The sequence below is a fragment of the Aythya marila genome (assembly GCF_965140915.1).
Source record: "Aythya marila genome assembly, chromosome: 5".
In the NCBI taxonomy this organism is placed as follows: Eukaryota; Metazoa; Chordata; class Aves; order Anseriformes; family Anatidae; genus Aythya; species Aythya marila.
Window position 1 is genome coordinate 31,658,231 of NC_139046.1, and position 21,535 is coordinate 31,679,765.

At 46.4% G+C, this 21,535-nt stretch overlaps 2 protein-coding genes across 7 annotated transcripts in view; both read left to right on the forward strand.

The window, feature by feature from the left end:
• LRP4 (LDL receptor related protein 4) overlaps nt 1-19,536 on the forward strand; it is a 75,337-nt gene extending 55,801 nt beyond the window's left edge. Inside the window, exons 15-39 of one of the 3 annotated variants that reach the window (XM_082760993.1) lie at nt 153-329; nt 926-1,051; nt 1,759-1,967; nt 2,541-2,622; nt 3,275-3,380; nt 4,288-4,489; nt 4,831-5,020; nt 5,268-5,399; nt 6,057-6,197; nt 6,902-6,988; nt 7,197-7,368; nt 7,452-7,614; nt 7,860-8,085; nt 9,442-9,745; nt 10,082-10,300; nt 10,447-10,581; nt 10,754-10,862; nt 11,180-11,324; nt 11,844-11,957; nt 12,260-12,383; nt 13,043-13,110; nt 13,627-13,714; nt 14,250-14,391; nt 14,960-15,028; nt 16,159-16,295. In XM_082760993.1, coding sequence (XP_082617119.1) covers nt 153-329; nt 926-1,051; nt 1,759-1,967; nt 2,541-2,622; nt 3,275-3,380; nt 4,288-4,489; nt 4,831-5,020; nt 5,268-5,399; nt 6,057-6,197; nt 6,902-6,988; nt 7,197-7,368; nt 7,452-7,614; nt 7,860-8,085; nt 9,442-9,745; nt 10,082-10,300; nt 10,447-10,581; nt 10,754-10,862; nt 11,180-11,324; nt 11,844-11,957; nt 12,260-12,383; nt 13,043-13,110; nt 13,627-13,714; nt 14,250-14,391; nt 14,960-15,004 — 3,506 coding nt within the window. In that variant the 3' untranslated portion in view covers nt 15,005-15,028; nt 16,159-16,295. Of the gene's footprint in view, nt 1-152; nt 330-925; nt 1,052-1,758; nt 1,968-2,540; nt 2,623-3,274; nt 3,381-4,287; nt 4,490-4,830; nt 5,021-5,267; nt 5,400-6,056; nt 6,198-6,901; nt 6,989-7,196; nt 7,369-7,451; nt 7,615-7,859; nt 8,086-9,441; nt 9,746-10,081; nt 10,301-10,446; nt 10,582-10,753; nt 10,863-11,179; nt 11,325-11,843; nt 11,958-12,259; nt 12,384-13,042; nt 13,111-13,626; nt 13,715-14,249; nt 14,392-14,959; nt 15,029-16,158 lie in introns of all 3 variants that reach the window. The other 2 variants (XM_082760991.1, XM_082760992.1) reach the window with 2 other exon arrangements.
• Nucleotides 19,537-20,419: 883 nt separating this feature from the next.
• Nucleotides 20,420-21,535, forward strand: part of CKAP5 (cytoskeleton associated protein 5) — a 48,020-nt gene continuing 46,904 nt past the window's right edge. For 3 of the 4 annotated variants that reach the window (XM_082762356.1, XM_082762358.1, XM_082762359.1), the window contains exon 1: nt 20,420-20,484. The gene's annotated coding sequence lies outside the window, so the exon portion shown is untranslated. Of the gene's footprint in view, nt 20,485-20,535; nt 20,593-21,535 lie in introns of those variants that run through there. The other variant, XM_082762357.1, reaches the window with a different exon arrangement.

The window sequence follows — 21,535 nt, forward strand, 5'->3', positions numbered from 1 at the left end:
GACAGGAAGTTTCTGTCATGTTAGTTTAAGGTGGATTTGAACAGGTTGATTGTGGAAATGTCTATGGGGTGGTGCTAAGAGTTCCCTTGCCTCTGTGCTTGCCTGACTCCTGTTGAGAATAATTAAATCCCTTTATTGGACATCCATTACAGGCCTCCCACACCCGTTTGCTATCACCGTGTTTGAGGACAGTTTGTACTGGACAGACTGGCACACCAAAAGCATCAATAGTGCCAACAAATTCACAGGCAAGAACCAGGAGATCATCCGGAATAAACTCCACTTCCCTATGGACATCCACACGCTGCATCCTCAGCGCCAGCCAGCAGGTAACTGCAGAGGGAGTAGAGACCTATTAGAGCCTCTGGAAGATCTGCTGCCACCCACCCTGTAAAGCAGGGAGACGGCAAGCCTGAACCCAGGACATTGACACATCCTCCACTTCTGTCCAGAGCTGCCACCGCACCTGCTTCATCCAGCAGTTCAGTTTAGGTCCCCCAGTAGCAGACAGAGCTAAGTGTTACCTCAGCTCCCCCTGCTGACGCTTGGGAGTGGATGCTCGCCAGTGAGAAATAAGTTGTGGTTCGTGTACTAAGAACAACTGGGGGAAGAAGGGGATGGGAGGGAAGTGCAGGAATCATAAGTGGGCACTAGTAATGACCGACACCTCCCTTATTCTTTTTAAATTACTGTAATCTGCTTGGCAAGTGGATTGATTTAAAAGCTTTTTTTTTTTTTTTTTTATCAGATCAACCCCTACAAGTGGAGTTAGTGCTTTAGTTTATTGTCTTATCTACACAGAAGTTCATTGAGAATAAGTCGAGTTATGTTATCCGTGTGAGACTTTGTATCTTGGCTGGTATTTTTCCTCTTTTCTTTTACTCTTTGCTTTATGTGTGGTTGTCTTTGTCTTTGGCTACTTGAGCAGGGAGAAACCGTTGTGGGGCCAACAATGGGGGCTGTACGCATCTCTGCCTGCCGAGCAGCAAGGATTACACCTGTGCCTGCCCCACTGGCTTCCGCAAGACCAGCAGCCATGCCTGTGCCCAGAGTAAGTGAGGTGGGACCACAGCCTGTGTGCCCAGATGTTTGTTGGGTGGCAGAGGGTTGGAGACGGGAGTAAGCAGCAGAAGTTGCTTCCAAGGGGATGCAGCTGGATGGACTCAGTAGTATTAAGGGCCCTGCTGCAGAATATCTCACCTTCTTGATGCATTCCCATGTTCTGCATTCGCACTCCCCTTGATAGGCTGGATGGGTGGGGATGCAGAGAAGTTCCATCCTTCAGTCGTTAATCCAGTGTTGCTATTGGTGCAGTGCTGTCTGTCGCAGCTGACTGTTTCCCTAGAGCTCCTATAGCTGTGTCAGTGATGAACAAAAAATTCAGCTTTGCTGACTGCCAGAGTTTCTCTTAGTTTGCAGCCAGATGGGAGAATCAGGCCAACTGTTGTCCTAGATTCTCGAGAGATGGCATAGTTATTTGATTTGGAGAGATGTCTGTGCCATTCTTTGAAGAACATGGTTGAATTTATTCGTTTTGCGTAGGTTACCCTCAGGAGACAGCTCTCTACTGCTATGCTTCTCCCTGCTCCCAATCCCCAATAAAGTGATATTTTTTGCTACCAATAAAATCCTGGGCTGTGACCTGCCAGTGATAGATGATGTAAGGTTAAGTTTGGATATAGCAGGGAATTGTCTGTGTCTATCACTGTGTTGTTGAACTTAGAGAAATTAAAAGAAGACCTTTCGACCTTTGATCAGGTCTTGACAAGTTCCTGCTTTTTGCCCGAAGGATGGACATCCGTCGGATCAGCTTTGACACAGATGACCTGTCAGATGATGTCATCCCCCTTGCTGATGTGCGCAGCGCTGTGGCTCTGGACTGGGACTCCAAGGATGACTATGTCTACTGGACAGATGTTAGCACCGACTCAATCAGCCGAGCAAAATGGGATGGATCAAGCCAGGAGGTACAGTGTTAACTATGTGTGGAGACCATCTAGCCAGGAGACTCTTAGAATATCAGTTTTGAATCTACTGGGATCTACTGGCTTCCTAAGGAGCTGTAGTTCATGTTGTATTTAATGTTCATTGAGGCCCTAAGATCACTTAAGACTTCATACACAAGTATGGTATATGTTCCCGTTTTTCTGGAAGACATTGAAGTGGGACACAAAGCACGTTGATTTACTAGCTTTGTTGTAGCCCTAAAATCTGAAAGGAAAAAGTATTAATTCTTCCAGTGATGTACTACATTAATAACAAGAGCCACAGTCCTTGGGACTTGCATGTGCCCTTAATGAGGAGAACAGAGTTCAAGGTTTTGGAATAGTATTTTAAACAGACAATGAAAAATAGGTGTTTCTTCAAATGTAAGAGTTATTTGAACTTGTAAGCCCTTAGTGCTCTCATATGGCATTGTTCTCCTTGTGCTTTTGCCTTTTGAGAATTACATTGTTTGAGAATGAGTAGTGCATTGGGCCAGTGCTTTTTCTCTAAGGTCTAATCACATTAATGATTTTTTTATTTTTCTTTTTGTTTAGGTCGTGGTGGATACCAGCCTGGAAAGTCCAGCTGGACTGGCAATTGACTGGGTTACCAACAAACTATACTGGACTGATGCAGGTATGGGATTCCTCTGCTTTACATAGGCTTAAACCTTCCTTATTAGTAATGAAAAGTGAATAATAGCTGGGTAGTTCTAACTCATCCCCAAGTTTGTCTGTTTCTGTCTAGCAAAAAAAAAAAAAAAAAAAAAGCACTTGAGATGAAACTCGCTTTAACGAAGTGGGAGCTGAGGTGATATCTTTAGGTTAATTCTCTTTGCAGCGTCCCCAGTACTAATTCTGTAGAAAGGTTTATAGCAGAAATCAAGGCCCACTGTTGTCTTGCTGCAGAGCTTGTGGTTGTACATGTTCACGTATCTTCCAGCAGCGTATCTTGCGGTGCAGCAGTTAGGATTTGGAGGTTGTTCCCTGCCAGAGAGTCATAGTTCAGAGAGATGTAAGAAAGACGATTCCTTTCCAGCTGTTCTCTCATGCCTCTGTAGAGGTCTTGGGAGCTTATTAAAGTGCATGAGACTCTGCACCAGTCACAGCCATGAAGTGGCATGAGAGATCTAATGGAGGATGATACTTTGAGCCAAGCTTGTTACCTATTTTCTAGGTATGAAGAGAGATGGAGAGAAAGGAATAAAGCATTGCTATATGGATGTTTCTTGTGTTACTTATTATGATTCCAGAAGTGCGTGTCTAATTCTTTCTCTCAATATATGTAGGAACAGATCGGATAGAGGTCTCCAACACAGATGGGACCATGAGGACTGTTCTGATCTGGGAGAACCTAGACAGACCTAGAGATATTGTGGTGGACCCTGTTGGAGGGTGAGAGACAATTTTTTCTGGGATGATGTGGGAATTCTTCTGTCTCTAAAGTTGTTTGGGTGCTTTGTTGTTGTGCAAATGTCTCTCCCTGGTGCCTTTTGTTCTACGTCCTGCCGAAGTCTGAAATTAGAGACCTGATTTGGGTGCTACCACTAATATCCAAACAGGATAAGTAGGGGTAACTACCTGTCATGCTGTAGAGCTTTTGCAGGAACTGGCTGCTGTTTTCATTTGTTTATCTTTGGGACCTAATGACTAGAGATCTGTTACAGAAATGTTGTGAATGAGATCTCTTCTGTTTGTTTTATACCTATGTTAAATTTCTATTCAAACTCTCTGCTTATCAACCAGAGTTGAATCAGAAGGATTTCCTCAGGTAGATTAGTGCTGATCTTAAGCAAGATGTAATGCTAGTGATCTGTTGGCTTCAAAGCATTGCCTCAGTGGGAATATTGAGGGATCAACTACACCACAGAAAGCAAACCTGAGTAGAATAACAGAAACAAATAGTTTTAATTAGGGATTTTGCTTCTGAATTACAAGACTGTGGAGCTAGGGATTGGATGGATAGAAAGAAGAGTACTGCTCTTTCCTTGAGTGGATTACTGGAAGACCATTTCAGCAAGAGTATAAAGGACTAGTGGTGGAGACTGGTAAATAACTGGTTATTTATTAGACCTTGAACTTTTTCCTCCATGTGTTAATAAGGCCAGTACACGGACAATGGAGAGGATATCAATTTGAGTATGATTTTAGGCACAATACAGAAACCCAAGGCTAGTCTAATACTGTGCCCTGTTGGCTTCTGAAGGCACCAGGCTCTTTTGTGTCTCACTACAGGCACTACCTGGCTGTGAAAGCAGTAGAGGAGTGCAGGCATTTACTTCTGTCTTGGCCTTGTGTTCAGGTTCATGTACTGGACTGACTGGGGAGCCAACCCAAAAATTGAGCGTGCTGGTATGGATGCCTCAAACCGCTTGGTGATCATTTCTTCCAACCTGACATGGCCTAATGGCTTGGCCATTGACTATGAGTCACAACGCTTGTACTGGGCAGATGCGGGCATGAAGACCATTGAGTACGCCAGCCTGGATGGCAGCAACAGGAAGGTAAGGAGGTTGTCTTTAAGGAGAAAATTTTGGAGCCTGAGGTGCAAGTCCTAGAGCACCAAGTGCGAAGAGGCCCTGCCCCTCTTTCCAGTTGAAAGTGAAATAACCAAATCAAGACATGCTAAGCTGCTTTCACTGGGATAGAAGAGCTCCCTTTCAGTTACAAACTGTGTATGAGGAAGCCTCTGTTTGAGGGTTCATGTTGCCTCATCACTCTCCTCATGCTGTGACTCTATATTATAATGTTGAGAGAGGGGGCAAGGGGAGCCATTAGTGACATCTTAGTAATGTTTTTCTTAGTAATGTTTTTTTTGGGGGGGTGCTGGGGGTGATCTGACCAGGTGCTGATTGGGAGCAATCTGCCTCACCCCTTTGGACTTACTCTTTATGGCGAGAGAATCTACTGGACAGACTGGCAAGCCAAAAGCATCCAGAGTGCAGATAGAAGGACTGGGCAGGCTCGTGAAACACTGCAGGACAATCTGGAGAATCTTATGGATATTCACGTTTTCCACCGGCACAGGCCACAAGGTACAGAGTTCATCCAAAGCCACATGGAGAAGAGAGCTTGCTGAGGCTCTGCTGTGTGGCACAGCTCTCCAGCAAGGAGCTGGCCTGTCTGTCAACCCTCAATGCCTTAAGTCTGGATGGAATATGAGAGCATGAAAATAACCCTGGGCTTGACATTTAAGGGCATTCTAGAATACATTTCTATAGCTATTCTACTCTGTTTGTTCTCATTTTACTGGCTTATGGATTCACATCATCTTTCTTGTAGTACGTACACCATGTGAAGTTAACAATGGAGGCTGCAGTCACCTATGCCTTCTGGCACCTCTTCCAAAAGGTTACAGCTGTACCTGTCCTACTGGCATCAATCTGCAGGCTGATGGCAAGACCTGCTCTCATGGTGAGTCCCCTCTGCAGGATCTTCATTGTAACTGGACCATAACTACATTCCGCTCCCACCTTGTTACAGAACAAAATTCACTTCATGCACTTACCTGCTTTACTCCCCTTGAAAAGCCCGTTTGCTGCCTGTACTTTCACTGTGAGAGGGAAACACTGAAAAAAGCTGTCAGTAACTGGATTGATGCAGAAAAAATTGTACTTGAAATTGCACTGGCCTAACTAAACTGGCTCTCACATTTTCCTCATGCTTTTGCTCTAACTTACTTTTAACTACAAGGTGCTATATCCTTTAGTAGATCTGTACTCACTCCTTCTATTGACTCTTTTTTGAGGATTGTGGAAGGCTCTTGGCTTCAGGCCAAGGTACGTTCATTTGGACATCTTAACAGGAAAGCCAACTCCTGATTCCTGTTCCCCACATGGTACCAGAAGTAACTCTTCCATGAGTGCACTCATTTTCAACTTGGAAATACTGAGTGATGTGGAATGATTCTTTAAAGCTCTTGTGCCCCAACTCCCCATAAGCAGAGATCTGTCTCAGACTTCACCTTTTCCACTGAAGTGGGTTTTGGCTCCAGAATGCTCAATAAATCAGGCCTTGCAGTTGGCTGGACTTGTTTCTCACTGATACCTGTCTGCTTTCAACTTTCTGCAGGAATGACCAGCTTTCTGATCTTTGCCAGAAGGACTGACATCCGTATGGTCTCTCTGGATATTCCCTACTTTGCAGATGTCGTTGTCTCAGTCAATGTCACCATGAAAAACACCATTGCAATTGGAGTGGATCCTCGTGAAGGTATGAACTTCATAGTGTATCAAACTGCCTGTTTGAGAGGCAATAAGTGACTTCAGTATCTAAATGTCTGAATAAAGACCTGGGTGCAGATTTCACTGTTGTAGATTGTGAATTTGGGTAGATTTTTTTTTCTAGTATATGCTGCAAATGTTCCTTTCACATCAGGAAAGGAATACCTACATGAGAACAGACAGCCCCAGCTAAGTGGCCAAAGCTGCATGCTATACAGGGAGAGGTTCCTGTCCATTTTGGATTTAAGAAAGCTTTCCTCCTGCTGAATTGTGTTACAGCAGTAGAGCTGAGGCTTTGTCTATTGGCTTATACTAAAATCTGATGCTGTGCTTGATGTAAACCTACTGCTGTGTAGTAAGGTAGATGATATGATTGCTGTCCTCAGGGACATTGCTAGAAATAAGACGTGGGATTCTACTACTAGCTGATAATGCGTTATATGTTCTCTGACCTTGTGTGTAGGTCACTGTTAGAACAGCAGAGAACTCCCCAGAGCCAGTGCTACCACACCTTTTGGGAAGAACTGGAACAAGATAATTTGTGTTGTTCTATTGCTCTAGCTGAACAGTCTTGTGCTGCTGCTATTCCTGTGCAGTCAGATCAGTCTTGAATGGCCTAGCTGGTAGTCAGAGACCTGGATCTGATTGTTAAGGGTTTCGGTGATTTATTTTAATTTCTCTTCTTCCACCCAGGAAAGGTTTACTGGTCAGACAGCACACTGCGAAAGATCAGCCGGGCTGCCCTTGATGGCTCCAAATTTGAAGATATCATCACCACAGGTAAGAGTGATTTTGTCCAGGGGTCCTCTTGTGCAGTGTGGAAAAAAGAGATTCTCTGATCTCCCGGTGGAATAATCTTTAAATTTTTGGTGGAAGGGCAGGCAAAGAATAAAGCAACGCCCCGATGAGTTGCAAAAAAACAATATTGGAAGCTTCTGAGTAAGCTGAGAGGATGAGCAGTGACTGATACACCTTAGTGTTTTCTCAGGTCTGTTGACTACGGATGGGCTGGCCGTGGATGCTATTGGCAGGAAGATATATTGGACAGATACAGGAACAAACCGTATTGAAGTGGGCAACCTTGATGGCTCCATGAGGAAAGTCTTGGTCTGGCAGAATCTGGACAGCCCACGGGCAATAGCCTTATACCATGAGATGGGGTTAGTGTTGTCAAGAGGGTTATCTAGGTGTTGGAACACAGCTTCTGACATCTATTTCCATAATACTTACTGCTTTTCTCTAGGTATATGTACTGGACAGACTGGGGCGAGAATGCCAAGCTGGAACGCTCTGGAATGGATGGCTCAGGACGTGTGGTGTTGATCAGCAACAACCTGGGCTGGCCTAATGGACTGGCAGTGGATAAGGCTGGGTCCCAGCTGCTCTGGGCTGACGCACACACTGAGGTCTGTTTCTGTTCTTTAGTATGGTTTGTCACTGGGTCTTTAGTAGATCCTGGAGGCTATTTTGAAGCTCTTGAACAAGCTATTGTAAGAACAAGGGGAACATAAGTTTTTCCAAGAGCTTGGGCTGTGTGGAGGGTGGACTTGAATAACATCACTTAGGCTCTGGTTCCCACTTGATATAGTCGCTGTTACCAAGAGGGTCAGTGTGTTGAGTGTTCTGCTGATGTGATTGCTTCTTTCTTCAGCGTATTGAGGCTGCAGATCTCAATGGTGCTAACCGCCGCACCCTGCTGTCCCCAGTGCAACACCCCTATGGCCTGACTTTGCTGGACTCTTACATCTATTGGACTGACTGGCAAACTCGCAGCATTCACAGGGCTGACAAGGATACTGGTGCCAATGTCATCTTGGTGAGGGCAAACCTGCCTGGCCTCATGGACATACAGGCTGTCGACAGGGCACGGCCCCTGGGTGAGTTGCTAGGCTGCTCCCAAATGAGTGTGTCTGCTTGTGGTGATTAGGAGAACCCTTGGGTCATTGAAAGTAGTCCTTTGAAAAAAAATGAGTGATAGAAATAGAGCACCAGAATCAGCTTTTCTTCTTCCCTCTTGTGTATCTTTTTTTATAATTTCCCCTGTTCATCCAGCTCCATAGGCCTGTTATTTATTTTTTACTGCATGCCTTTTGACCGTTCACTTCATTTCCTTCACTGGATTGCACTGACAGCCTCATTATCACGTGCATCAGAGCCATTTTCTTAGGAAGACTGAGTCATGCAATATTAGACTTCACCTGAGTCTTCTGGCAGTGGACAGTCTTGTGTTTTTTTTTTTGTAATCTCCAAAAGACAATCATTCCTCTTAAGCTTGTTGCTGAAACCTTGTTTCAAGTTCCAGTCATTTTTTGCCCAACTACTGCATGCTTCATCTTCCCACTTGCCACTTTGCTCTACAAATCTGTGCTTTGTTAGCAACTCTTAATATATCATCCGTTCTGTGCCAGAGTGGAATTCCTTATGTTACCTTTTGGGGATCCTATACAACCTCATCTTGTCTCCTTGCTCTTCAGTGTGAGTTGCTTTGTGTTGTCCCTTCATACTGGGGAAATTCCACTGAAATGTACTTCTACAAAAGACTCTGTGCTGCTTCTCTGTCACTACTAACAGTAGAGCATTGCTCTTGACAGTACAACTTAACAGTATAACCTGAAGCTAGAACTCTAGCCATCATATCCCTCTTACATTCCCTCCACTCCCTGCACCTTAAGGGCTTATCCCCTCCTAATAAATGTATGCTGGCTTTTCAATGAAGAAAAAGAGTCGGAACTGAAGATATGACCCTAATATGTCAGACACTTACAGCAGGCTTCTCTGATGCCTTTGTTTATTTGCCACTGTGTGCAGCTAACTTGAAACAGAAGCTTCTTTGTCAGCCTGGCCTCTGGTGCATTGTCACGCTGCTTCCCCACAGGGTGGGATCTTTAAGTCAGCATTATTTTTTTGCAGCTATAATAAATCTAGGCTGCAGTTCTGTGAATCTATCAGCATTTGTATGATCCTTTTTCCATGGGAAAACTGATCAGCAAGGAATAAAGGTCAGGATTTTGCTCCTGTGCTCCCCGCTACTTCTGTGCCTTTCTGTTCTCCTTGCCCAACCATTCATTTTGGAGGGAGGCAATCTCTGTATGCAGGGCCGTAGATTCCCAGTAAGGCTACAGTTAGGATGAACTCAGCTGCTAGCAAGTTGTGCATGTGTGTAGACTTTAAAATAAAGCTTTGTTCTCTGGGACCACATTGATCCTTAAAATGTGCTTTGTCTACTTCTAAAGGCTTTAATAAATGTGGATTTCGTAATGGTGGCTGCTCCCACCTTTGCTTGCCTCACCCCACTGGCTTTTCCTGTGCCTGCCCCACTGGCATCCAGCTGAAGCGAGATGAGCAGACGTGTGACTCTTCTCCAGAGACCTACCTACTCTTCTCTAGCCGTGCTTCCATCCGTCGTATCTCACTGGACACCAGTGACCATACAGATGTGCACATCCCTGTTCCCGAGCTGAACAACGTCATTTCTCTGGACTATGACAGTGTGGATGGCAAGATTTACTACACAGATGTTTTTCTTGATGTCATCAGGTGTGTGCCAGTGATCTGCTCGGCCAGTGCCCAGGTCACCCAGCTGTGTGTGCTCTGTGCCACAGTGAGCTGTGTGGAGTGTGCCAGGAAGTTGGGGAAACCATGAGATGCTGTCAATACACCACTATTCATGCCTTGTCTGTGGCCTGCAGCATCATGTGGTTTGCTGAAGTAAATGTTAAAGGTGTCTTTAACCGGCTGGAGATTATGGGGAGAAAAGAGATTTAGGAGGCAGCAGTATGAAGTAATCCTGTTGGTGGGGGGACCTTCTTGTGTGATCCCTGTCAGGAGCTACCTATTCCTCACTGCCGTTTGTTACTGATTTTTTTTTTTCAGGCGATCTGATCTGAATGGTAGCAACATGGAAACTGTTATTGGTCAGGGTCTGAAGACTACAGATGGCCTGGCAGTGGACTGGGTCGCGAGGAACCTCTACTGGACAGACACAGGACGCAATACTGTAGAAGTAGCTAGGCTGGATGGCAGCTCCAGGAAAGTGCTGATCAATAACAGTCTGGATGAGCCCCGAGCTATTGCTGTCTTTCCCAAGAAGGGGTAGGTTGGGCAGATAGTTGGGAGAAGCAAACTACAGACCACATGAGCCTTTCTGAAACCAAATAACGCAGTTTACTGAAACTTCTAGCTGAATAAGGCTGAATAAAATGTTCTTTTTTTCTTGCATTTGCCTCTTATCTCATTAGGTACCTCTTCTGGACAGATTGGGGTCACATTGCTAAAATTGAACGGGCAAACTTGGATGGCTCTGAACGTAAAATCTTGATCAACACAGACCTAGGATGGCCAAATGGTTTGACCTTGGATTATGACACAAGGAGGTCAGTGAAATGATTTCTTGCACCTGTATAGAATTAAAGGATATAATAAATTTTCTTTAACTGTTTTAGCTTAGTTTCAGGAAGTGTTTTGATTGGTCTAGTCCATTTTGGCTAGCAAATGACTAGAAAGTAAAGAGGGATTGGAAGCTCACCTCTTTCCCTGTTCCTCCAGGATTTACTGGGTGGATGCACATCTTGATCGCATAGAGAGTTGTGATCTCAATGGGAAGCTACGACAAGTGTTGGTCAGCCAGGTGTCACATCCCTTTGCTCTGACCCAGGTAAGAAGATTTACGCCCACATACCTTTCTCCCTGCTGTGTTGTTTGGACAGTGGAGCTTTTGGACAGGCAATTATTATAGTCCGGGGGAAAACGAAATAGATATGGGGTAGTACTTCTGTGGAGTTAACAAAGGAATTTTGTCTGAAATCCTCTGGGGTGTACACAGTCTTTTTCTTTATGACAAGAAGGGGTTGAAAAGGCCTTTCTCTGGGGCCTTCTGACACTGGGACATGTTTTTGATGGGTATCCTGCATCTATGTGGCTAAACATGCTAATGGCTGTGAGTTTTTTCCTTCTTGCTATCTCCCTGAGCAGCAGGACAGATGGATATACTGGACTGACTGGCAAACCAAATCTATCCAGAGGGTGGACAAATACTCTGGACGGAACAAAGAGACAGTCCTGGCCAATGTTGAGGGGCTAATGGATATCATTGTAGTTTCCCCTCAAAGACAAACAGGTAAATAGGAGGGCCTCCTCTCAGGCAAATGTTAATTGGAGTCAAAAGGAAATCTAGAACACTGTGCTACTATAGATGTCAGGTGAGGTTGACATCCTTCCTTGGATGCAAACTTAATGTGTCTTCCCTGGGCACGTTCTTTGTCTGCCTGTGACATTTCAGCCAAGAACATCTTGACTGTGTTCTCTTACAGCTTTGATCAGCAAATGTCACTGTCTGTATTATTCATCTGACATTGTGTTAAAACAGAATGTGAGCTTGTTTTTTTTTTATCTGTGCAGCTCTGTTGACTGGGCTCCTGTCTACTGATTTCCAGTGCCTTTGTTTCAAGGCTATCCTAATCTTACCAACATCTGGCTATTGTCATCACTTTCTTAGCAGTCAGATATAGGGCATGTACCAGAGAATAGTAATTTGCTGAATTTCTAGGAAGTAGCTCTGGCTGAGCAAGAAAAAAAAGATTGTTGAGCTCCTACCTGGCCATCTGCAAGAGATTTAAAAATTGCTTGTTCCTTCCAGGTACTAATGCTTGTGGAGTGAACAATGGAGGCTGCACTCACCTCTGCTTTGCCAGGGCTTCTGACTTTGTCTGTGCCTGTCCAGATGAACCAGATGGGCGGCCCTGTTCTACTGGTGAGTTTTGTGAGCATCGCTTGGGTAGTAGCTTCCATATGTGAGCCACTGCCACTACTTACATGTTGAGCATTCATTTGTCTATGGCAACCAGAGCATCCTGAAGCTCTCTAGTGCGAAAAGTTTGCAAAGCCTTGTACTTGGAAGTAAGACAACTGTGAGCAGAACTTTCTTCCGTCCTTTCTGCTTGACAGGCTGGGTTTGGGATGGCAATCACATTTCAGAAGCTATCTATAGCTTACCAGACTTGTTCATCTGTCTCACAAAGTTGGGGTCGTCTTTATTTTTCTTTGTCATTCTAGTTCCTGGTGTGGTGCCCCCTGGTCCTGAAACCACCAGAGTAAGTGAGAAAAGTCAGACACCACCTGGCAGAATGGGTACCTCAACAGCCAAACCTCTCACATCTCTGGAAGCAGTGGAAGGAAAGTAAGTACTATTGTTCTGTTGGAGTTGGAGTTTGAAAGTCACCATTTGTGCAAGATGCAACATACAAGCTTTCTCTGGCTGTCATCATCCAAATACACATCTCCTTAGCCAAAAGGGGCTATTCCAGCTCCAGACTTTACAGACATAAAGACATAATGAAGTGTTAAATTCCTCCTGAGCCCACGTTGCTCCTTTTGATTTATTTTTCAACTCCTGATTTTAAGAACTTAATTTTGAGAAGAGACAGGAATTTGTTGCTCTAGTTCACTCCAATGCATCACACCTGACAGACAACTGAGGAAGTGGTTTTGCTGGGTAATATATGGCTGTAAATATACAAGGCAAACTTTTGGCTTTGTTGGATACAATCTATTGGACAGAAAGATCTCTGTGCTGACTCTAGGAAGTTTTTTCTTTTTCTTCAGCACTGTGATTTTTGCTTCAGCACTGACACTGAAAACGTTGTGATCTAGTGAAATACACATATGAGGTCCTCTCTCCTCTGGATGCAGGAGGGTACTAGAGAGGAGAATGGAGGGCTCCTGTTGTTGAGTTGGAAATGGAAGGGATTTCAGTGCTAGCCTGTTCCATCCTGTCTTTTGATACTTTTGGTATTACTTTCAGTAACAGGATACTAACTGAGTCCTTTTGTCATTCAGCTGCTCTGACAAAGATGCTATACGAGGCTTGTGTACCCATGCCAATGAGGCAGTGTTGGCAACAGTGGGTGAGTTCCCTTTCTTTGCTCTTAAACTTGATCCTTAATTCCTCAAATGCTTTCTGAGCAAAATGTATCTGAAAACGAATAACAGTCATACACATACATTAGCCTATATGGGGACTTTTCCAAACGCCACTTTGGTGTGAAGAATACTGTTGTTTTCTTTCATCTCCTACTTCATCCACTGGGCTCTCTCCTTTAATGTTACCCCGCTTCACCATCCTCTTTGTGTTTAGTGGAGGATGGTTGGTTAGGTTAATGGTTTCTCACTACATGAATAATCTGTTAGCAAGGAGGTCTAACTCATCTTTATCCAGCCCCATTACAAAGATCGTGATGCTCCTGGTTTGCTGGGGCCTAGGTGGGAGGAATGGATTTGTTAATATGTCAAATAAAACCCTTTGCTAAACCTCTGTGTGTTGACATTTTACTTCACGTACTTCTGTATTTTGTTACTGAGGTCAGAATTATCCAGTGGAAGTTAAGGAAAGTGTATAATGTACCCTTGCTGTTCTCTTTCAGGAGAAGGACTGCACGTTAGCTACATTATTGGGGGCCTTCTCAGCATCTTGTTTATTTTGCTGCTTATTGCTGCTTTCATTATATATAGGTAAGTGATCTTTTCCCCTTCTCCTGGACCATAGTAAAATCTAGCCTGTTTAAGAGCAGAAACCTCCTGAGTAACACTTTGTAAATGCCAATGAAGAAAGACAATCCCTTTGTTTTCATTTGTAAGCAGTGTCTGATGATTGTATTAGCCAGATCAGTACTGTTCCTTTGAAGTGTTGGGCGTGCACATATTTTTGAAGCAGTATTGGCTAAATTTTCTGCAGTGAGCTTAGGAGTTATGGACGGGGATGTGAGGTGATTCGTATCTCAGTACATGTGTGGGCCTGTGTGTGCTCTGCCAGGTAGCTTCTCCGATTATTGCCAGTATAGCTTTAGTGGTTACATGGCAGAGCCTTGCTGCACTGGTAGCTAGTGAGTAGAGTATACTGGTAGCTGAAGAGCTTGGTGAAACCAGTGTTCCCCCTCTCTTTGAGGGGCAGTGAAGATTGCTGGAGCTTTCCGTTCACTGAACACTCAGGAGCTTCAGATCCTGGCAGAAGGGCTCTTTCTCTTTTCTAACTGCTCTCTTCCTCTAGGCATAATAAGTCCAAGTTCACAGACCCTGGCCTGGGGAACCTAACCTACAGCAATCCTTCGTATCGGACATCTACCCAGGAGGTGAAGATTGAAGCGATTCCCAAGCCAACAATGTACAACCAGTTGTGCTATAAGAAAGAGGTAAGAGCTGCTACTAAAGATATGGAAGACGAGTTCAAGCTGCTGTTAGGTATAACAGGCTTTCACGTGTGAAAATGTTGCAGCTCTGTCAGCATTTACCCTTTAGGACACTGGAGGGACAGCTTCAGTAAATTTCTCAGGCTCCTCCAAGCAGCAGCATTTCTTCCCCAGTGAGCTGTAGTGAATTGGGCCTGTCTTTAGCTCTGTGCTTCTTCTCCACTCCCGCAGTGTCTTATATTTCATTTGCATTGGATGTTGGCTGCTGAAGTACAGGAGTCAAAGGGAATTGTCTTTGCTGGGCACAGTCCTGGTTGGTGACTGTTGCCCCAGGGCTGCTTTGGGCATTCACCAGGGGAACAAGGAAGGCAGAAAGAATTTGGTAACAAGAACGTGGCTCCTGGCTGTGCACTGCATGGAAGGGGTGGGTGGGGTAGGATGAGAAATGGAGCTCTTACTAAATGTGGCACTTGAAAGGCCCTCCAGAGGCCCACCTTGTGTGCATGGCAGGATGGAGAGGGTTTAATAAGATGTCTTGCAGCACTTAGTTTCTCCTCTGTTTTCTCCTCAGAAGCTTTCTTATCACTCAGATAGTTTCTCATCTTCCCTCTTCTGATTTCCATCCACATCCTCACGTCAGGTATCACTATTGTGTGTGTTTGATCCTGCCTCCCTCACTCGAGCTGTGTTGTGTGGCTGTCCCATACTAATTCCTCTTTCTTGTTTTTTTCCTTGGCTTTTATGTCCTTAAATCAGTTCTACTGTCTGCCAAGAAAGTTGAGGTCACTTTCTCTGGTCTTGGCTTTGGCTACTTAGTATGTGAGATCTGAAAAATAATTTCTGTACAAGTATTTATGATAGCCTGTTAAATGACTTAGCTCCTCTAGCAGGGATCATGACAAGACTTATGCAGAGAAGAGTTTTCCCTGGCTTTGTTTTTCAAATATGCTATCTAATAGGTTTCCCAAACTTTCCTGCAAATTTAGCCTTGCCTAGTAAGGATAAGACAGGATGATTTCTTTGGAAATCCACATCCTTACCACTTACTTCTGCTGCTTTTACATATGCCCAGATGTATTCCCCTCTCACTCCACTTTCTTCCCAGTGAACATCAGATGTTCTAATGCTCCTTACTTGCCAGTGAGCCAAGTAAGGCAGATTTCTTTACTTTAATCTTATCAGAGGCTAGCATGACCATACTGATTTCCATCATTTCCCTATAATCTGCTTCCCCGTATCACTGTGGAGCTCAGACTCAGCAGCGGTGTTCCAGCTGTGCCTTCCTGAGAGCTGAATCTAGAATGACTCAGATATCAATTCACTAAACCTACCTATTTTTACCATGAAGTTTTCTAGCTCTTTCTGCTTTCCATGTTTTGGTGGGTTTTTCTTTTTCTTTTTTTATTTATTTTTTTTCTTTTTGGCTGGTTGGTTACTTCTTGTTTAACTCCTTTTTAGGCTCAATATCCTTGCTCCCTGCTGCCAGAGGTTCTATATAATTGAATTAGGAGAGCTACCTCATGCTTATTCCCCTTCCATGATTTCAAGGAGTTTGTAATGAGAGCTCTTGCAGGGACAATTGTATCTGGGGAAGGGTGAAGAACTGAGGGGAAACTTAGAATGGGTTTTGCCATTGTGACAGTGAGAGCCAGTGGCTGTTTACATGGTCCAGCCTGTTACCTGCTTCGTGCTTTGTGCCGACTCTGCTTTGCTCTTTGCCTTGTTTTTACATAGATGTATTGTTTTTTCACTCATCTCTCTGCTCCTTAGACTGGTCCTGACCACAGCTACACCAAGGAGAAGATAAAGATTGTGGAGGGCATATGCCTTTTATCCAGTGATGATTCAGAGTGGGATGACCTTAAGCAAATTCGGAGCTCTCGAGGAGGGATCCTCCGGGACCATGTTTGCATGAAGACAGACACGGTCTCTATCCAGGCTAGTTCTGGTTCACTGGATGACACTGAAACTGAGCAGCTGCTTCAGGAAGAACAGTCTGAATGCAGCAGTGTTAACACAGCAGCAGCCACTCCTGAACGGCGGGGCTCACTCCCAGACACAGGCTGGAAACACCAACGCAAGCCCTCCACGGAGAGCGAGGTCTAAAGTACACGCTCCTTTGGAAATGCTCGTACCCTCCCTAGCCTTTGCTCTGCACAAAAAAGACAGGACTCTGCCTGCAGGCAAGGAAGGGCACAGAGACTAGCCTCTCTTGTGAGGGGCCCAGAGACTGTGACTGCCTTTCAGCAAGGAGCTTGGGCAGCTGTGCTGTTGTGGTTGGAGGGGGAGGATGGGTGGGTTGGAACCCAGAGACCCTTTTGGCTCATTTTCACTGTCTGTGGTTTATTTATATGTTCCCTTTTCCTGGAAGCTGCCACGTTAACTTTTGCAGTGACTCCTTTGGCCTGAATCTGGTCCAGGTTCTGTGTTCTCTGGCAACCTGCAAGTCCCGTGCCGTCCAGCTCACAGTCGATGCCCATGAAGAGAGCAGAGCTGCCTCGACGCTAGCTCCTGGTCACAGAAGTTCCCCTAGTCATTCCAGCACCAGCAGCACTCTTTGAGGCTTTATGTTGTGGGGTCTCTGACTGGAGAGATGTTTTGGAATAGATGGAGTATACTCTGGGGCTCAAGGGGACAGTGACACAGTGTCAGGTCACCTTTTGAGGGCATAAAGAGGGTAACCACAGTTGCCGTGACACTTCAGGAGAGCATCACTGTTTACGTTCCCATCTGCTAGTAAAAATCCTTACGGAATTCTCAGATCGGAGCACTGTGTCTGTTGCTGGCAGTGGACACTGCTCCTGTTTCTCCCCTTTCCTCTTGAAAAATATTTCTATTCCAGAAAAGTAAGAGTCAGCAAGTCGCCCTTTCAAAACTGCTCCCTGTGGGTACTGGAGTCAGAGTGCTGTACTCGAGGAAAGAATAAACCGGTATTGTTCGTAGCTCTAGAGAGCTAATGGGAGGAAATGCATCTCAGCCAGACCCAAGTTTTACTCTTGCCTTTGCATAATTGATATATATAAATATATATATATATATATTAAAAATAAAAATAAAATTGCTAAATCCCCACCAGTTCCAGTTCTTTTGGAACTGAACAGGTCCCAGTTCTCTTGGCCTTTATGACCTTTGATTACCGTGGCAAGGGAAAAAGGAATTCCTAGGTCAAGCGTCCCCCAGGGGCACCCTCAGTGCTAACAGTTAGGAGCTGGTTTATTACAAAGCCGAGCGCATTTGACCTAGAGTTGGAGACAATAATCACGGAGCTGCAAGGGCCATTTTAAAATAGTTTGTCAGGGAGAATAGCACTTTAAGCCCCGCTGTTCTAAAGAGCTCTCCTTGCAAAGTTGTTTTTCCCATCAGCTGTGTGAGCTTCAGTTGTTCTCTGGCCTCCAAGGCCTTTACCCTCTAGGGGGGTAATTCTACCCTTGCAGTTACACCCCAGCAGCAGCTGGAGCTTGCACGCTCCCAAGGACTGTTGCCACCTTTTCATAGTGTCCTGACTTCTCTTGTCATCTGTTTGTTCAGGCAGGAAAAAAGATTGAGCAAATGTCTCTTGACGCTTCTTCAGAAATGAGATTTAAATCAACCCCTCAAATTACATGAATACTATCATGGTAAAATAGTAAGTGTTAAACCAGATACTTGGAAGCAGAACTTTCCAGTGAAGAATTTCTCACGGCAAACTGTGACCTCTTTATCTCCTAGGAAGAAGCCAAGTACATTCCCACCCATGGTGTAAAGAGAGCAAAGCATACGGTAGATGTGCAGGGGAGGATACATCTCCTGTGCAATATTTTTCCAGCTAGTAAAAAAAAAAAAAAAAAAGGAAAATCAGAAAATCAATCCTACTCTGCTCTAACCTTGTTCATATACTAACAGTCCTGCCACCCCTGAAAACATGACGGTTGCTGGTGGGTTGGCTGTACATCTTACCCCAGAGGTAGCTTTGCAGTAAGGGGAAGGCTGCAGCTTTGCCCTGGCTAGGTGGCTTGAAACTGTTCATAACTGCACCATTGGGCCGACTGGTGTGTATTGCTGTGGAAAACAAACTGGAGCGAAGGCTTGGATATCTCCCTGTGTTAATGTGGGACTCTTCCCTACTCCCAGAGGGATTTTTTTTTTTATTAGATTTTTATTTAATTATTTATTTGATTGACTCCAGCATGGGAAACTTTTTTTATTGTTGGACGGGGGCACTTCTGGATTGAGGTGTGGACTCAGGTGGGGACTGAGAAAGGATTGTGTATCACTGACATGGACCTGGTCGGTCTAGGCTGCCTCATACGGGGACATCAAAGGCTGAAGCACAGGCACAAGGCTCAATCTGAACAGAAGCCACGTGTAGGGGCAGGGGCATTAGAGCTGGGAGTGAAGGACAGGGGAGGAAGACTTTGACTTGTGGGAGAGCAGGAGCTTTTTTTTTATTTATTTACTTTTCCCCAGTAGCTCTCTAAGTGTGCACCAACCTCCTGAGGTGGGACAGGGGTGAAAGGAAACATCTGTCTAGACTGGCCCTTGAGGTTCAGTCAAGCCTGTTGAAATAATTGCTGTCCAAGTCACGAGTGCAGAAGGGAAAGGAAAACCCAGTCAGTCCTTCCAACAACTAATGGTGCTTGTGATCTCCACCTTGGTTTATCCTCTGCTGCTTCTGAGGAGGGACCTTGCATACTCCAGCCTAACAACCATTCATAACTGCCCCATTCCTGAGAAGAATACGGCAGAAAGGCACCAAAACATCCCCCAGTCTCTCCTCTGCAAGTGAGGTGGACAAAAATTAGTTTCTTAAAGTATGGAGAAAGCTCCAGTGAGATGCTGCCTCGGGGGTGCTTCGTGTTTCCCCAGTCTGGGGAAGAGAAGACCCTCATTGCACTTAGGCTGCTAAGAATGTAAAAAGGCCACTGGAGGATGATCTCTTGAGCACTGATTTACTATGTAAAAAGCAAACCTCTCTCCTGTCTGTCCTGAGCTAACATCAGTGATTTCCCTGTGTTCCTGTGTAATGGTTTTAACGTTACTCACTGGAGACATCGGACTTTCTGGAGTTATTTAACCACTGTGTTCAGTATTTTAGGGGTTGATGATAATTTAATATAAATTTAGCTTTTCTTAACCACTCTGCCTGGCTTTTGGTTGTGAATCGTGCATGTTATTTGGACTCTACTTTGAAAGAGGAGCTCCCAGACCTGTTTGCACAAAACCTCACCTTACTTTCAGTTGAGAGGAACACAAAGGTAGGAGGGGATGGGGGTGGTTTCCCTCAGCAGTGTCACACACACTTCTGTCACTAAGGCTTTGAAGCAAGGGCCAGCTCCCTCCACTCACCTTTACGTCCCTACACCCACGTGTACTCTCACCCTGCCCCTATTTGTTTTTTTTCCCTTTACCATTTTGACATGGGGACAGCCCAGGAGTGTGGCCTTTATATTTTTTTATGGGAAGTCTCAGGACAACTGCTCTCCAGCAGCGTATGACAAAGAAAAGGGTTGGTGGAAAACGGAGCCCTGAAGAAGAGGAGGTGCTGGCTGGGGCCTTTTTTAATAACAGAGCTTAACGAAGGAGGCAGAATACTGAAGGACACGTTCAGTAGGAACTGCCTGCTCGCTCCTGGTGCTGATCTCGCATTCCCTGCTGCCTGTTCCTGGGGGAGCAGAACACCACCGACACCATTCCAAAAACTTCTGCTTTATTCCTCCACAGCCTCTGAGATAGCGCAGGAGTGATCACCCTGAGGCCACACACAAATGCTTTGACACCTCATTTTTATTTAATGCCCGTCCCCTGGGTGGGGCGGGGGGCACAGGGGCAGGGGGAGGCGCTGCGTGTCCCGAAGCCGCCCCTTTGGGTCCCCCCCGTGCTGAGGGCGGCTCCCCCCGGCCGCAGCCCCCTCAGCTCCCGGGGCTCTCCTCAGGGCCGGGCCGGGCCTCGCCGCTGCCGGATTCAAACGGCCCAATGAGGAGCGCGGCTGCGGCAGCGGGCGGGGCGGGCGCGGGCCAATGGGCGAGGAGGACACTGGGAGGTGCGGGCGGGGGGAGCGATTTCAAACGGCGCCGAGCAGCGGCCGGACACTCGCCGCGCCCGACCCGCGGCGGCCAGGTGAGAGCCACCCCCGCTCCGCCGCGCTCCGCCGGGCCCCCGCCGCCGCCTCCCGCCGCCGCCTCCCGCCGCGCTTCGCCGGGCCCACGGAGGCCGCTGGTGGCTGAGGTAGGCCCCGGCCCTCCGCTAGGCCTAGCGCCGGGCCCTCCGCCCTGTCAGGGGGCCGCGGCCCCGGGAGCGGCGCTGCCGCCCCCCTGCGGGAAGGCGCCGGGCCCCCCCCAGCTGTCCCCGGGCCGCTGCCGCGCTGTGAGGGGGGGACTGGGAGCGGGGGAGGCCGCGGCCTGCGCCGTGCAGGCGGCTGGGGCCTGGCGGGGCCGCGGCTGCGTCGCTCGTGGCATCGCGGCGGGGAGGTGCTGGGAGGTACTGGGGGGTACTGGGAGCTGCTGGGGTCGATCCTGGGAGGCGGCCGGGCTCGGCCCGCTGCTGGAGCCCCGTCACGGAGGCGTTTTGCTGGCCTCCCGCCCCCCCCACCCCCAGCCCTTGTGTGGGGATGGCTACCTTTCGCGAATCACCTGGGGAAGATGTCCCTCGAGATAATGACGGCCTCACAGCAAAACCTGCGAACGCTCCTGCTGGTCCTCCGTCCTCTGGGCCCGTCCCCAGGTGCTGAGCCCTCTGTAGCTGGTAGCAGTGTGGGATCCCCCCACCCCTCTCCTCGTCGGCTTCATTCTGGTTCTGAGTCACAGTCTTGTGATGCTCCTTAACGCAGGAGCTTTCACGTTGCTTGGGGGGGGTCCTCCAGAATCTGGGGTTTTTCCAGCAAGGGACCCATAGGATTGTGCAGCAGAGGCTGGGGAATGAAACTTGTGTGCAGCGCAAGCAGGCCTGGACTCTGCTGTTTAAAACAAAACAAAACAAAGCACACCCATCCCCCAAAACACCCCAAACTCTTCTGCTACAACCTGCTGTCTGATTTTTGTTCAGTGTGTATCAGCTATCTAATTATGTTGAGGATTTTTTTTTTCTGATTCTTATGTTACGTTTAGTATTAAATCCTCCAGTGCTTGTACTAAACTACGGTGCTATTACAAATTGCCCTCTGCAGGTGGGG